Source organism: Maylandia zebra, linkage group LG16 (assembly GCF_041146795.1).
Source record: "Maylandia zebra isolate NMK-2024a linkage group LG16, Mzebra_GT3a, whole genome shotgun sequence".
Classification (NCBI taxonomy): Eukaryota; Metazoa; Chordata; class Actinopteri; order Cichliformes; family Cichlidae; genus Maylandia; species Maylandia zebra.
This window is the reverse complement of record NC_135182.1, coordinates 34,583,886-34,600,951: the sequence shown is the minus strand read 5'-3', so window position 1 is coordinate 34,600,951 and position 17,066 is coordinate 34,583,886. Positions and strand designations below refer to the sequence as shown.

The window sequence follows — 17,066 nt, the reverse complement described above, 5'->3', positions numbered from 1 at the left end:
GCAAATGCTAGCATCTTTAAAGCATGATAACGTATCTTGCCTGCAGCACCCAGCCAGCAATCTTCTTACCAATACTCTCAGTTAGCAGCAACACTAAGCTGTCAGCGTGGAGAAGCACCACGCTGAGAGAAAGGGTGTGCTTTCCAACGTTGAGACTAACAAGAGCAGGCAGCCGGACGAGGAGAGGAGGAGGGAAGGAAGCAGAAGAAAATAAGGAAAGGACAAAAGGAGACGGCGAGGATGGAAGAAATGCTGGAAAGAAAGTCAGACGGACGTTCCCCTGAACAGACATGACTTTATGACAGTACAGAAACTCAGCATCAAGTCCTCAAGAATTGTTCAGTTTTCTAGGCTCTTTAAAATCACATTTCCCCAACACTCTGCTGCTCCCAGCCCAACCCTGACTGTACACATAACAAGAACAGCTGACCTTTGGCCAAACTGCTAGGTGGGCTGGTTTATAACCTATGTTTAACCGAGGGGCTGACATCTTTATGCACCTTCCCTGTAGTTACAGAAATGGTGTGATGATAAATTGACAATGAGAGGACTAATCAAGCTGAAATAGATGCAAATCTGCTGCACTTTCGACCTCCGCGCGTCACTTTTTTCTGACTTATGTGCAACACTTGTGCTGGTGGTTACTCTGGCAATCACCAGCACAAGCATTTTGTGATCCTCATCCATATCACTGGCTTGTTTTGATTGTCACACAGCATGAGAGGTTGACGTAGTTGTCATTTTGTTGACAATAAAGCTCCCGAGTGAAATTAAACAGCCTTATGCTCACATGGATACGCTTATGCACTCACTGCAGTAAAAAGCCCATCAGATATTTAAAGTCTTATTGAACAATAGAAAATTATGAGCAAAATAAATGCGTTGCAAACTCTAATGATAATCATAACATATGTTTAATATCTGTTTTTTTCATCTTGGCTCATGTAAATCATGAAGTTTAGCCATGTAAATATTGTCATCGGCCAGAAGGGTGGCACGCTCTCTGTTCGCTCAGCCAGAGTCGTGCACGCATTCTGCTGCGTCTTCTCTTTTTCTTTCTTTTTTTGCAGAACAAACCATAGAGCGTGCACACACATGCATGCACGCACACACACACACACGCACAGCTGTGGCCAAGCGCTTGTTCTGTTTCTGCTCTATTGTTCGACATCTTGTAAATTTCCACCAGGAGGATGATGGGAAATAATCCGAGAGGAATTTTTGTTGTACTCTTGCAAATATTGACCCTGCAGCATCTCCAGTCTTACAATCTATGATTAAACCTCTGAGTTTTGACACACCGTCTTCAGGCTTAAGTTTTCTCCAAGTCTTTTCAAAGCCTTCCAGTCTGTGGCGCCCATAAATGCATAAATTATAGTTTGCCTCCTCATCACATTCACTGAATCATTCACAAATCTGAGCAGGTTACCTGGGGATCTGATCATTCCTGACACCAAAGGTGCTCCCGCGGGAGCCCCCTGCCCTCTGCTAGCAGGTGCAGTTTATCCCAATTACCCTTGCCACACCTGTACCTCTTATGTCTTTCTCCTCCTCGCACACACACACCCTCCTAATGTACACCGCAGGGATGGCAGGTTCAGGTGTGGCGCTCAAGTAAAGCAGGGCTGTTGCCGCAGGCGATCTAAGCTCCACCAACTGTGTCTATCCGCTGCTTAAACCTCTTCAGATTCGGGCAGAGCAGACGGGGTCAAAGCAGGATTCTCCTCAGAACACCGCTCATGAATTTATGTGTATAAAAATAAAAACGATGAGTGCATTTTTATTTTATGGAAGCAAACTTTGCTCTGCTGTACTTAGTCGTATTTAGATGCTAACACAGCCACGGCACAGCACCCGCTCCCACTGTGTGCACCAGCGTTCGGGGTGGGATTCTGCTTCGTGATTATGGATTGTCCGGTAAACGGATGGACACTCGCATCTTCAGCTCAAACCCCATCGTGGTTTGGCTTGTTTTCAAAGCAGTATCACATATTTACGTTTCATATTTAAAACTAAATCTTGCTACCTGCAATTCATAACAAAACCAGCATCAGTTGCAGTACTAATGACTGCACAAGCCAGCAAGTCTCTAATGCCAAATAATCCTTGCTTCCACGACTTAACACGATATGGTCGCAATCAACAGCCTGGAATACTGTCCCAAATAAAAATGTGATGCATGACAGGCCTAATTCCCAGGATAAGTAGTTCAGCTCCAGAAACTAGCAGCCTGAGCAGGGATTCCCACATGGATTCAGGTCAAGACCAACACCAAACAGCAGCTCGCATACATTTCTGGACAGCAATCTGTTACCTTTTTTTGGAGGGGACAAAAACACACAGAAACGCTCCTGTCGAAACAGCTCTGTGTCTAATACATGTAAGTCATGTGTTGTATGCCAGCCTGCCCTTAAATCTAAACATGAAATAGTCCCAAAAAATAAATACATAAAAAAGAGCTCATGGACATGACTTCTCCTTTTTCCCCCCCAAAGCCAGTCAGCATGACTTTGACATGTATTTCAATAGGAAGCATGTTTTGTAACTACAGCTGTTGTCTAGTATCAGCCGGCTTATTTAGAGGGTCCTGTTTCCCTGGCAACTAAGAAAGAAACCTAAAACCTAACCCATTAGCTAATCCTAATCCAGTAATTTTAGTACTTCTAAAGCCTAAACCTCAGGAGTAGTTTTTCTTGTCTAAGTATAACTCCGTTCCTTTAATTCCAAAACCCAACAATGGACTTCCTAAAGATGATTAATAAAGTACTTCAAATAACAATTGAAAATCTGTCCATATTTGTGCAGATTAAACAAATATGTAAGACTGCGTTCTTCCATTTGTGCAATATCGCTAAAATTAGAAATATCCTGTCTCAGAGTGATGCTGAAAAACTAGTTCATGCATTTATTACTTCCAGGCTGGACGACTGTAATTCATTATTATCAGGATGTCCTAAAAACTCCCTGAAAAGCCTTCAGCTAATCCAAAGTGCTGCAGCAAGAGTCCTGACAGGGACTAGAAAGAGAGCAGATTTCTCCTGTTTTGGCTTCCTGTTAAATCCAGAATTCAAAATCCTGCTCCTCACATACAAGGTCTTAAATAATCAGGCCCTGTCTTATCTTAATGACCTTGTAGTACCATATCACCCTATTAGAGCACTTCGCTCTCGCTCTGCAGGCCTACTTGTTGTTCCTAGAGTATTTAAAAGTAGAATGGGAGGCAGAGCCTTCAGTTTTCAGGCCCCTCTTCTGTGGAACCAGCTTCCAGTTTGGATTCAGGAGACAGACACTATCTCTACTTTCAAGATCAGGCTTCAAACTTTCCTTTTTGCTAAAGCATATAGTTAGGGCTGGACCAGGTGACCCTGAATCCTCCCTTAGGTATGCTGCAATAGGCGTAGGCTGCTGGGGGACTCCCATGATGCACTGAGTCTTTCTTTTTCACTCACTATGTGCTTATACACCTCTCAAGTTATTATTAATCTCTGGCTCTCTTCCACAGCATGTCTTTTGTCCCATCTCTCTCCCATCCCCACCAAGCAGTCGTGGCAGATGGCCGCCCGTCCCTGAGCCTGGCTCTGCTGGAGGTTTCTTCTTGTTAAAAGGGATTTTTTCCTTCCCACAGTCACCAAGTGTTAACTCATAGGGAGTTGTCTGATTGTGGGGTTTTTCTCTGTATGTATTATTGTAGGGTCTTTAACTTACAATATAAAGCACCTTGAGGTGACCGTTGTTGTGATTTGGCGCTGTGCAAATATAACTTAATTGAATTATGGGATTGTAGTTGTGCTGTCTGGTGTGAGCAGAGGAGGCTCTCTCACCAAACCCCCCAAATATGCACTTTGTTACTCTTTAAAAGAGTGAAAACATTCACATTGCGTACATGGACACAAATCAGTACATATACGACCATCATACAAAATTTCATGTGCAGGAACACAAAACAGACTGAATGCAATGACAGTTTCACGAACTGCTATATGACTCTGCTGTTTATGCACAGTATGCCGTGCAGGTTGGATGCCTGGGTTTGTTTTGGAGAACACTGAGCCCAGCTCCTGGTTCCCATTCAGAGGACATCACTCTAAAGTCATGTCACAGTTTAGTCAGGGAGCGAAGGGAGACGGAGACACGGTCAGATAAACAGCACAGAGCAGGGTACATATGATCTCAGCAGCGGCAGCAGACTGGGGAGCAGCAGGCAGCAGAGGAACCGACTGCGACCCAAAGATGTGGCACGGATGGTGGGGGATTACGTCATCGAAAAAATGAGGACGCCTCATCCCAGCGAACCCCCTTACATCCATTACATTAAAACCTTACCGATCAGCACATCATCTCCATCATTTTATTCACATTAAAAAATAAAAAAAAAAGAATAAATACGAATGCACGGGCTGCGTCTCAGCAGCTCGTCCACGCAGGCCCCCCTCCCGTGACATTTCAGGAATGTGACATGTACACAAACGCTGCTTCACCAACAATTATTTAGCAACGATTGACCAAAAACACACAACCAGCTCTGTGGTCGCTGAATGCACCAAGCTACACGTTAAAATAAATCCACGGAGCCCGTCAAACAACACACGGGACGCAGGAACCGTGTAATAAGCGCTCACTGGTGCCTATCGCTCGATAAGAGGTGTGTGCCATATTTAAAGCCACAACATTAAATGACGCCGCGCTGGTTCCAGAGAGCTCTAACTGCTCATTAAAGGGCTTATTGTGCGCTGTCCGGTGACTGGCAGATAAACGAGCCGTTTATCTTAACACATGAAACGGATCCGGGGAGGCTGCTAACAAAGTTTCATTGATTAAATAAGCCTTTAAATGCGCACTAATGTTGCGCACATTGGATCAGCTTGTAAGCTGCGAGATATCGAATGAGCTAAGAAACAGCTAGCAAGCTACACAACCGCTGGCTATTAAGGCTGTGGGAGAAAATGTGTATGTGCTGGGGCTTTTTATGAGATTCCACTGAACAAACACAAGCGCAGTTGCAAAACGTGCCTTTTGAAACAGCGCTCTCCCGCTGTTATTTCGCAATTCTGGCTATTTAGTGTGTGCGGGAACAACTTGGATAAAAGTGACAGCGCTAAGCTAGCTAGCTAACCCGCGTCAGCTGGCTCCAAGAGGGGGGGAAAAGCTGTGACTGAGCGTCTTTCTTACCGTCATAAACTGCTCCAGGGGCGTCCAGTTTTTAAGGAATACAATTTTTGTTATGTGAGGAAATGGTCTGTGTATACAGGGGGGGTGGGGGGGCAACAGAGCCCGAACATCCAAGATCAGTCCAGCCGCTGCCGATAAAATCCAGGCGACATCTTTATCACAGCGCTCATCAGTGGCTCAGAGTTCCGCGCTGATTCACGCACATCCATCCAGCAGAGAGGGGCCTCCTCCGGGCTCGACCATGCGACTGGCTCGGCGACGACGGATAATCCACAGGACAGGACCCCCAGCGGTAACCATTGGCTAGACGCGGGGACCAGCAGTCATTTCAGGCCGACGGAATGAGAAAATAATCCCACGCATGCACCGAAACAAAGAGTGAACGTTTCAGGCGCGAAGAAAGCCGCACATTAAAGCCGCAAATTAGGAAAATGTTGCGTTTCTGAGTTTCCCAGCACGAGCCTGTGCGCTGTTGTCAGCACTCCCCGCTGTCTCCGCAGCTGCTTTGCCTGTCTGCCCTGCAGCACAGCAGCGGCAGCGCGGCGACGTAATTGCGCAAAGCGAACGCACAGGGGCGGGGCCACGCGTCGCACACAGGTAGCAGTGCCGCAAAATCTGACGCTTTTCACCCCGTTAAAGTCTGAACCGTGACAAAGTTACCAGAAAATTCAGTGTTCTTCGAACCCTCCGACTTTTTTTGATGAATGAAATATAAATTTGCGTAAACAACTTTTAATTTGAATCGCATTTTCTACATCCGGCATTTTTTTAAACGTGTTGCTTAAAACGTGCTGGTGATCAAAGAGTCTCAAAAACTGACTTATCAGATATGATACACTAAGGGGTTAAGGGAGGGCGTAATAACCAAAACGTTTGTTGAAGGCAATACCATGCCATAGAGCGGGGGTGTCAAACATAAGGCCCGGGGCCAGTATCGGACTCCAGCCCGTTGGACTGCTTTGGAAAACGTGAAGGAGATACATTTTGAACTTCTAACTGTATTTTGAAAGGTTTTGCAGCTTTTCCTAATGATAAAGATCTCCCCCATTCCTATTCACACTAACCCAGTGTAAATAAAGTGATAGTTAAATTACAGAAAAGGTCTTGTTTTTCGCAAACTAATAAAGATTTGTTGTTTATTTTTTATTTTGGTGATTTCAGATTTTTTTTAAAAAAAGTTTTCTGTCATTTAAGAAAAACTTTCTATATTATGATGACAGGACAGTCTGGACAATGAAATACCAGAGCTTTTTCTGCAATTTTGCACATTTATTTCTTACAAGTTAAGCCCAAAGAGCCATGCTGACAGATTTCTTTCATTTACTACAGCATCATTTCTTTATCATGAACAAAAACTCAGACATACTGCTGAAATTACAATTCTTTTTCCTATATTAAAATAGCTACAGAAAGGGGAGTTCCACTGTTCCAGCCCATTTAGATCAAAGTAGGCTTTATGTGGCTCACAGAGTAAAATGACTTTGAATGGTCCTCAGTTTCTTTTCAGCTAGTGTAACATTAAAGGGTCAGCTTGTTTGCCAGTTAACCAGAAGTTGGCCTCATGGTAGACAGCTTCAGCGAAGAACTGAAGCTGTCTACCATGTCTGTTAATAGATTGATGGAAATTGGTGTGAGACACGTCAACTTTTATGCATCTCAAACATGTTTCCTGTATATTATCTTTAACCATTTTTCTTTCATCTACTTCATATTAATGTGTTTCAAAGTACAATAAGTTTGACCGCGTTTTACCAAACACAATACTGACAGAAGTGTACTCTCTACAATTAGTTTCAGCTGTGAGGTTTCCATGGACACAGTAAAAATGGACAAAGCTCTGGTTTTTTTAGTGTTTATTGAACCTTCTGACAAATAAAAAAAAAAATCAATATTAATTTCCATAAATGAGTTTTATTATGTATCATATCTGCTACCAGCTTTTATTTTCCAGTTTATTACTTGAAACCATAAAGTGCAATTAATTTATGTTTATCCGAGGGGAAAAATCACACAGATGATGTAGAAATCTTAAAACATACAAAAACTCACATATCAAATGTGATACAGTGGTAATGTCGGGCAAAAACCTCCACTGTCATTGACATAAGGAGATGACACGTAATAATGTTTATCATAGAATGTTGGGAATAAAGTAACATGTGTCAAATATGTTTCTGAAGTTTAAGTTTTTCTTAATTGTAACTGCAGCATAAGTTGTTATAATGACGACTCCTGAACGCTTGGCCCTATAACAGAACAATCAGCATTTTACGTAGCGGCAAATCACACTAAAAGTCACCTCAAGGCCCTTTACATTGTAAGGTAAAGACCCTACAATAATACAAAGAAAAGCCCAACAGTCAGATGACTGGGCAGCTGGCGACAGTGGGAAGGAAAAGCTCACCTTTATCAGGAAGAAACGTCTGGCAGAACCAGGCTCAGAGAGGGGGACAGGACAAAAGACACATTGTGGAAGAGAGCCAGAAATTAATAATAACCAATGTTTAAATGCAGAGTTTTATATTGCATTAAAATAAATAAATAAATAAAAAAAATTATATATATCTAAGGGAGAGAGATAGGGTGATATATATATATATATATATATATATATATATATATATATATATATATATATATATAGGAGCCAGCTGAGGTGGTTCGGGCATCTGACAAGGATGCCCCCTGGGCGCCTCCTGGGTGAGGTGTTCCAGGCATGTCCCACCGGGAGGGGGCCCCGGGGCAGACCCAGGACACGCTGGAGAGATTATATCTCTCGGCTAGCCTGGGAACGCCTTGGTATTCCCCCGGATAAGCTGGAGGAGGTGGCTGGGGAGAGGGAGGTCTGGGCCTCTTTGCTTAGGCTGCTGCCCCCGCGACCCGGCCTCGGATAAAGCGGATGAAGATGGATGGATGGATATATAGGTGGTTCTGCATACCTGAAATGCATTTGATGTCTCTATTTTTCTGTATACATACTGATAAATTGCACCAGGAGTAAGTGCCCGACCCCTTAACTTGCACACAAACAAACACAAACAAAGCTTTTCCACCTTCCATGTTTGCTCTGCAGGGAGCTCTGTATCTCTCTGCTGGAGACAAAAAGCTGTGCTTTTCAGAATAAAAGTAAATGTTCTCTTTCATTTCAAATCCAAGGCTGCCCATTCATCAATTCATCAATCTGTTTCCCATCCTTTGTTTCTAAAAGACAGTAGGTTGGTAATCTGGGTTATACCGCCCTCAAGTGGTTAGCAAAAGAAACAAGCCACGCTGTGGCAAACAATGGACCATTGTTGGGATAATTCTGTGGGGAACACAATGAGGTAAGCTGATGAAGCGCAGTAGTAAGAAGAAGACAATGACCCCAGTGTTGTTGATCTGCATAATTCAAAAGCTGCTTTGTCGTTGATGGAGTGGAGCAGAATTGTCAAAGCTTCTTGTCTCGTTTTCAGTACTCTCCTGCCTTCTTTTGAACTTCATCATTTTTCCAGCATCGTATGAACTGATGGAGAACAAACAAAAACACATTTATATCATGTGTATTTGCTAGAACATTTCCCAATAAATACTGCGGCATGTCAACGCCCACAATGTGCTGCATAACCACAGAGCTGGAGCAAATTCAGCATGTTGCTCAAGGGCACTAATGCACCGAGGATGGTGGATGTTTTTGAGAAGAATGCAGCCACGCTTTCGTTCTGCCTCACCACTTCTCCCATCTTCACGCATCTTATGTCTGGATTTTATCAGAGCATGCACCTGCTCACGATCCCATTCACTCAACGGTGAAACAGACTTCTGTGTCACTGAAGGACAGCGATGTTAAAAAACAACAACAAATCTGTCTGCACATCTATCTACAACACGATTAATTGCATGCTTCTATATTTAGCTCAGTCCATGGGGCATAAGATTGGAAGTGTAATTAAAACGTTATATGTGAACTTTGTTAATATGCAGACAGATGACCTGAGGGAATCTGAGTGAGCATGTGATGAGTCCTGAGTCACCGTAAGCTGTATTAAGATTATTATCACCAAACAGTTTAGTTGCGCAAATTGTGGATCCTTACAGTAGCCCTCTCTTTAAAGCCATTAGGAGTTATTTATTCTGAACTGGGAGGTGTAATTGTCCCCTTACAGGTTTAAGGATCTCTGTGTACAATCAATGCTTTTATGTGGCGGTGAAGCATTCCTGTTGATTAAGAGGTCACTGAATGGTTTGATGAGAATGACTCATGTCAGGTTTTATGCATTATGTGGCTTTTGCAGTCAGCTTTGGCAGATTTTGGACTCTCCATCTTTATCATCGTGACATTAAATCAGGTGTTTTCTTTTTGGAAGAATCCCTAAAATAGAGTTTGAGACTTTCAGATTCCATTTGAAGGCACAAAGGCAGCAGCAGATGGTGACCCTTCTTCTTCTCCTTTCAGCTGCTCCATCACCCTATCTCAGCAACCTCCTCCATCATACCTATGCATGAACCTCTGGCATCGTCTCGCTCTTTTTCTCCTGCCTCCATCTTCAGCATCCTTTGCCCGGTGTATCCACTCTCCCTCCTCTGCACCATCTCAACCTTGCATCTCTAATTGTGTCTCCAAAACACTGAACTTGATCTGATTGATGTCTTTCTAATCTTGTCCAGCATCTTCAGCTCGGCCTCCTGTCTTTTTGTCCCTGCCACACATCACAGCAGGTCTCAGTAACACCTCGTAAACCTTCCCTTTCACTCCCACTGCTCTCCACCTGTCACAGTTCACCTCTGACGCTCGTCTCCACCCACTTGACATATTTTTTACTTTTAAGACATTTTCAAGAATTTCAATTTTCAACTTTTTCACATTGTTACCAGTTTTCCTCTCATTCACACTCGCATGTATTCTGTCTTCCTTCTCCTGACTCTCACTCGCCTTCTCTCCAGGGCAAACCTCCACCTCTCCAGGCTCTCTTTCACCTGCTCTGTACTCTCGCTACAGAAGCAGGTGGCGAGCCAACACTTTAATGACATCCCCTTTTCCAGTGAGATGCTGTGAGCTTCTAATCTGAAACAGACTCCATGCATTCCTAAGGAAAAAAACTGCTTTGCCTAAAATTGGAATCACTGGCCAGAGGAGAGCAGACAGCAAGAGAATCGGCAGTGATTGCTCAGAGGTTTTATCAGCCATGATGTCCTCCCATGGAAAACACCCCTAACCTCTGCTGGAAACTCCGCATAACAATCTTTCCCAAAGCTGCTGAAATGTGGACCTTGCCTTGCACATGGACTTCTTTATTGTGGGGTTGTCCTTTGTTCATATTTGGCCAACAGAGGGCACTGCTGTACCAATAATGTTTACATTGTACACGCTTCCCTTTGGTAACATTATTAGAAAACCTGCATACATTTTCACTGCTATGCAGACGATACCCATGTTGGTTTATCCATGCTGAATCGAGCGGTTAAACTGTGGGCATATCATAAAGACAAATACCTGGACGATTGAATTTTCTGCTTCTAAATTCAGATAAAACTGAGGTTATTGTACTTAGCTAAACATCTCAGAACATGGATGGCATTACCCTGGCCTCCAGTAACACTGTGAGGAATCATGGAGTCGTTCTCGACCAGGATTTGTCCTTCAATGCACACATTACACAAATGTGTAGGACTGCCTTGTTCCATTTGTGCACGCAGTGTTGGGTAAGTTACTTAGTTACATTACTAGTTACTTCTATCAAAAGTAACTCAGTTACTTCAAGTTACTTGTTACTTTCAAAGTAACTAGTTACTAGGGAAAGTAACTTTGGTTTTACTCAGGACTTCTCTTGTTAATGTGTTGTTTCCATAACTTTGCAGCCTTCTAGCTTGCTTACGTGCCACAGTGCACTGTGGCACCTACCAATAGAAAGAAAAAGATAATGTGCATATTTCCACGAGAGAAATCCCACGCCTGGACCGTCGTTGACCTCCGCCATGATTCTAACCTACGTCACAGCGTCATGTGCGCTTTTTACATCCAACACAAAAACTGCAGTCGTGGTGCTTTTGATTGGTTTAAAATGGAGCACTGTAACAAAAAATAATTTCCCCCAGGGATCAATAAAGTATTCTGATTCTGATTCTGATGTACTCAGAAACTCGGAAATTCTGCCTTCTGAATAGGAAGATGTAGGTAACACCAGACTGCAGATGAGCTGCATACAGGGCTGGACTGGGACAAAAAATCGGCCCGGGCATTTTGACTAGAGACCGGCCGCCATTATAGGAAAAATCATAAAGCCTTTGAATGAAAACAAACGCTATTGTGACAGTGATGTACACTGTTCTGATGGTATATATGCATCAATCTATCAATCGTTTGTTGTAAGACTCAGATAATTATTTTTTAAAAGCGAGACATTTTAAACGAGAATAAGAAAGAAAAGTATTTCTTTGTGCCCCCCTTTCCCTGTTAATGCCCTACATGCCCCCCTGGCAACACTTTGCTAGACCCGCCCCTGCACAGTTACCAGCTGTCAGCTACTTAGAAAAGGATCCTGGTGTTATTTGTCTCTCAGAAACAGTTCATAACTTCAACTCATTCATGTCACCTAAAAGGTAAACCTGTTTCTCCATCACCTGTTTAGCTCTGATGATTCAGTAAGGACATCTCCTGGTTTCATCTTCATGTTTCCCTCTCACCACATATCCAAACCGACATCATGACCAGCAGCTTTACAGCTGCTAAACAACAGCAGCACGTTTAAGCTTGATCAGCTGTTGTTAGAATTTATTTGCTATTAATTTCTAGTATCAGCTGATGTTTGCTGGAGCCACAGCTCCAGCAAACATCAGCTATAAACTGTGCGGGTCTTGCAAAGTTTTGCCAGGGGGGCAGGTAGGGCATTAACAGGGAGAGGGGGGCACAAAGAAGCACTTTTCTTTCTTATTCTCATTTAAAATGTCTCGCTTTTAAAAAATAATTATCTGAATCTTACAACCAAAGTTTTTATCTGATGTAAAATGTATAGAAATCATACATATACCAACAAGACAGTACATCACTGTCACAGCAGCGTTTGTTTTCATTCAAAGGCTTTATGGCTTTTCCTGTAATACCTGTTGCTATGTCGAGGCATTTATTGCACATGGGAGAAACTAATCTGCACATGCACTGATTATGTGCTTAAAATGTTCTGTTTTACAGAGAGAGGCATAACCTGTCAGCAGCCCACAGTCTAAATCTATCCAGAGCATATTATAGAAACAAAAATACAAATGCATGCATGTACATTCCTGTTTCTCTCACCTGGGTGAGAGAAACAGGAATAGCACTTATCAGCATCTGACTAATACGACTGATCACACATATGACCACAAACACAGGCAGGGAAACAGTTTATTGGTACACTGTGCCCTACACGCCATCGTTGTTGCATAAAGTCAGCAAATACACGACCCCTCAGGACTTTGCTGATTACAAATTACATTCAGCACATCCGTGATGACATAATTTTAAGAAAAAACATGCAAAGTCTTGCTAGTTTAGTTCCCATCGCTAGCCCTCCTCTCATACTTTCTCCTCTTTCAGCAGAGCGAGGATCTGCTCCCTCCTGGAGGTGTACGGCGTGTGTTTCAGCTGAAAGACGTGAGCAGGAAACAAGTTCCCACTGGGAGCGTACATATCCTCTCCCTTCTGCCCCATCAGCGAGCGCAGCGTTTTGTTTCTGGACAGAATTTTATCGTAAAACTCCACCCCTCCTTTGGCGTAATCGCGGGACACTCCGGCCGCACGTCGGTCCGAGCTATAGTCAAGCCACTGGCTGACGGCGTCCGAGGTGAGGAAGTAGGAAACAGCACCAATGCCAAGCGCAATGATGTTCACAGCCCCGCGTAGCAGCGCAGGCCCGCCGTACAGCCCGAAAACCTGCTTCAGCACCACGCTGTACACCCAAACCCCTCCCAGGCAGAACGGAGCGACAGCAGCGCTCATGACGGGTCCCCCGGACTGCAAGCGGGCCACCTCGCGCGCTATGGCGAACTTCTGCGCATCGAGGGAAAACACAAGCGCCTCCTTTAGAGTCGAACCGGACTCACTGCTCCAGTCCACCGTTTTGCCGTTGATGAAAATGTTGCGATTGGTAATTCCACTCGGGTCGTCGGCGGTGCTGTTGAAGTTAGCCGGGATGCCGATTTGGGCCCCCGCAGGAAGCCACGGGACGCCAGCGCCAACCGGATGGAAGCCAAAGGACGCAAAGGCCGAGACATTCTTGGGTGAGCTGACGCCATAGTCCTTCAGCACCTACAAATGACAAAGCAGAAATGTGAATTTTATGAAATTCATGAAAGAACAAATTTCATGTTTTGTGAACAATTTGTTTCGATTTGTGTATAATGATGGTTATTAATCTAAGACGCCTGCGTCTATCTTTACTGCTATTTTCCTCTCATCAGCAACTAAAAATATTTATGCATCATTCCAGCGACAATCACATGCATATTACAGCTGAAGTCTTTTAAACATATCTGAAGTGTGATCTTGAAAAAATAAGATAAATGAAAACCTGCTGAAAAAGATTTTCCAGCTTTTCCGACAGCACGACCGGCTCCCCCCGGTGCCAGGCCTGATAGAGCTGACGGTAGGAGACGTCAGGGAAAACGTGGTAGAACATGTTGGCGGCGAAGACTCCACCGCAGCTCGCAATGAGCAGCGGAGTGCGGTACTTCTGGAGAAGCACGGAGTACTTCAGGAAACGAGACGCCATGGCTTTTATTTTCTTCCTTTTTTTGGCTCCCGTGTTGTTTTCAGCAGCAAGCTTCAGTTGGTGACATCTGTGAAGAGGACAGACGATACATCCATGAAAACAAGCTGCATGTCACAGATATATAAAAACTGTGACACTGTGCTGACTCATCCTCCCCCAGGAACTTAACATGTCATTAACATGTCACATAGCACGATCTCATTCGAGGTTAGGGCTCATCATGCGGGCTAACGCAACATCAGTGCACACGACGTGGTTATCACAGTGTACTACAACCTAAAACATGTTAGTTAAATGAACTTGAGCTGCCTTAGAATCACACAACAAGCTGAAAATCAACTAAACTTGAAGCCTCAGGCTGTGATTGGCTGGTCACTTCCATCTCTTCTGTATTTTGTAACATGGAAACATTTAAACCTTAGTGGAGTTACTGTAGGAAGCTCAGATCCTTTAAAGTGTGCAGCAGGATGTTGGAGACCATCTACCAGTCTGCGGTGGCGCGGGACATTTACTTTGCTGTTGTCTGCTGGGAGGGGGGCCGCATCAGAGCAAGAGATGCCAGCAGGATCAACAAACTGATCCACAGGCTGGAACATCATTGGCCAGAATCTGGAGGCGTCTGAGTCAGCGAGGGTTGGAGGTCATCGAACAAACTGCTCTCCATCATGGACAACTCATCACACCTGCTCTCTTATTATTAGTCTTATTATTTACACTTCTTTAACTGAATATCATTTTTATTTATAAGTTTATTGTTTTAAATCTCTACATTTTAAAAGTATGTTTATTGAGTAACATGCTGCTGTAATGTAGTAGTTTCCCTTGAGAGATCGATAAAGTATCTATCATAAGTGTTGTTTACCTGAATGAAAGATGAGAGACAGCACAATTCTTCTTCTATGGTCTGTAGTAGTATAGTAGTACATGCAGTATTGTAGTACCTCATTAAAATGAATACTTACAGTCACACAGAGACAACCTGATGTGGTGACAGTCCCAAATAACAACCTTAGTGTTCAGGATCGAGTCAAATCCGCAACCGTGATAATGACGTCATCATTCATGGACTTTAAAGAAGCAGTTCTGCACTTTTTTTTTTAACTCGCTGACGAGTCAGACTAACTTGTTTTGTAGTTTGGGGTCAAACTTAATCATAGTCAGTCTTGTCTTCACTCAGGACTCGCTGTGAACAAACAGATGAATTAAACCGAGCTAACCCTACAACCTGCCTCACACCTGCCCGCGGTCGTGTCGTCGGAGACACACCAACAGCTTCTGAAGCACACACAGGCAGGCTATCACTGATGAAACGTGAAGTACTTCACTGCAAACGGCAACAACGACGAGCCTGTTAATGATGCTTTTACTGCGCATGACGTCAGCAGCCTTAACCCTTACACACAGAGCCGTAAACGAGTCCGCTTCTCTCCATTTAGCACGAGCGCGTCTGAAACACTTGCTTCAGTTTCCGCTCCGGTGGACACTCACCTGTTCTCCGCATCTTTCCCACGAGCCGCACACGAGACACTTTCCAAGGACAGCTGCACGGCATGGAGACATAACAGTGACCGGAAAGCGATTTAGCTGTCGTCATGGCGTTTCACGACAGTTTCACGACGGTAAAGTTAGAAGGCTCATTGATTTGACGTGAATTTTTGTTATTATTATCTTCAGTTACTTGTTTTTCTGAAGTGGTCTTGCTAATTAATTTTTTTTTTAATTTCCGTTTGTTAAACAATTAAAAAATTATATATTTAACAACATCTAAACGTTCCTTTGTGAATACATTTACCAAAGGTAGTAAATAAATAAATAAGCTGCATGAACTTAAATTTAAATCATTTCCTATTTATTATTCAACCTTAACATTAATTATTAAATCTAATGCATTGTGCTCATGTAGCTGAATTGATTTTTAAGCATTAGAAGAGCAGAACATATTTAATCAGTATGCATTTCTAAAGCTCTGTTTGCATATATATTATACATTTAGTCTAACTAAAGATATCAGTGACAGAAAAGAGTGTACAGCACCAACAGGTCAAGCTTATACACCTCATATTACGGTATAAGTAACATTTCTGGCTAACAAATAAATAAATGCATAAATAATAGTAATAATAATAATTGTTTAAAAAAAGCCTTTATTGAATTTCTAGTTCAGCTGAAATTAAAATTAAATTAAAAACATGATACAAAGGACAAAAAAAAGAAAAATTCAACAACATATATTTTATCATCCGGTTTTGTTTTATTTCATAAAAAAACAACTCCTCTAAATGGTAAAACAGTGCTGTACAAACTGACCGTATGTGGTTTGTATGGGTTTGCACTTTGTTTTCTGTTAATACTGACTGCTATGAATAAAGCTGAGGTATTGTTGGCTGGCAGTGCCCTTCTTTTGGTTTTAAGTTGCGCTTGGACAACTAGGTTACATCCGAAATGCTGCTTCCTGTTGCACAGCGGCGAGGTAAAAAGCAACACAACCAAAAATATGACCTCTCTGCTGTTCCAGTTTAAGGTGCTCTTCATGACATCAGGGAAAACGTTTAAGACAAAGGTCGAAATCTTTTGCATGTTTAATAGAACAGACTTCAGAAGACTGTCTCTCTAACCCTTGACCAATTTATAGCCTTGCTACCAGTGGCGGTCCTAGCCTGTTTGGCGCCGTGGGCGAACACTGTCTCTGGCGCCCCCCCACATAAAACTGTTGTCAGAACCATACTGAATTTCACCAGAGAAACATGCACACACACACACACACACACACACACACACACACACACACACACACACACACACACACACACACACACACGAAGAGAGAGAGTATGCATAGTATGCAAACAGCTACCAAACAGCCATCATAATTCGTCATGCAATGAGAACAGGACAAATCAACAATTGACAATGTCTAATTAATATTCCAATCTGTAACATAATGTACTGTTTGGAGTTTAGTCTGTTACTGTTACTATTTTTACCATTTCTTCTTGGAGCAACTGTAACCCACATAATTTCCTCAGGGATTAATAAAGTATTCTGACTCTGATTGTTTCAGGATGACCTGCCATTATCCAATCACACATCTGCTTACCTGCATCTTTTGCTCGTTTCTCCTCCTCTTCTTTTCTCTTTTTCTAAACTGAGCACCAGATGGCTTTGAACTTTTCT

The 17,066-nt window shown here is 43.0% G+C and overlaps 2 protein-coding genes across 4 annotated transcripts in view; both read right to left on the bottom strand.

The window, feature by feature from the left end:
• ptpn4a (protein tyrosine phosphatase non-receptor type 4a) overlaps positions 1-5,716 on the bottom strand; it is a 70,573-nt gene extending 64,857 nt beyond the window's left edge. The window contains exon 1 of one of the 2 annotated variants that reach the window (XM_076875370.1): positions 5,170-5,716. The gene's annotated coding sequence lies outside the window, so the exon portion shown is untranslated. The remainder of the gene's footprint in view (positions 1-5,169) is intronic. The other variant, XM_004566010.6, reaches the window with a different exon arrangement.
• A 6,792-nt stretch (positions 5,717-12,508) lies between these two features.
• Positions 12,509-15,507, bottom strand: tmem177 (transmembrane protein 177). Of its 2 annotated transcripts, none has more exons than XM_004566008.4 (3): positions 15,381-15,507; positions 13,692-13,959; positions 12,509-13,429 (listed from the first exon to the last, which is right to left on the bottom strand). In XM_004566008.4, exons 2-3 carry the CDS (start codon positions 13,890-13,892, stop codon positions 12,698-12,700), a joined length of 933 nt encoding a protein of 310 aa, XP_004566065.2. In that variant the 5' UTR covers positions 13,893-13,959; positions 15,381-15,507; the 3' UTR covers positions 12,509-12,697. The 2 variants fall into 2 exon arrangements, with proteins under 2 accessions (XP_004566065.2, XP_076731484.1); XM_076875369.1 differs by lacking the exon at positions 15,381-15,507 and adding an exon at positions 14,855-15,254.
• Positions 15,508-17,066: the final 1,559 nt, after the last annotated feature.

Excerpts from the sequence above, each read along its gene's own strand:
- tmem177 (XM_004566008.4), bottom strand. The coding sequence starts at position 13,892 with ATGGCGTCTCGTTTCCTGAAGTACTCCGTGCTTCTCCAGAAGTACCGC. Across the intron at positions 13,430-13,691 it reads TGGAAAATCTTTTTCAGCAG|GTGCTGAAGGACTATGGCGT; the intron begins GTTTTCATTTAT and ends TGTCATTTGTAG.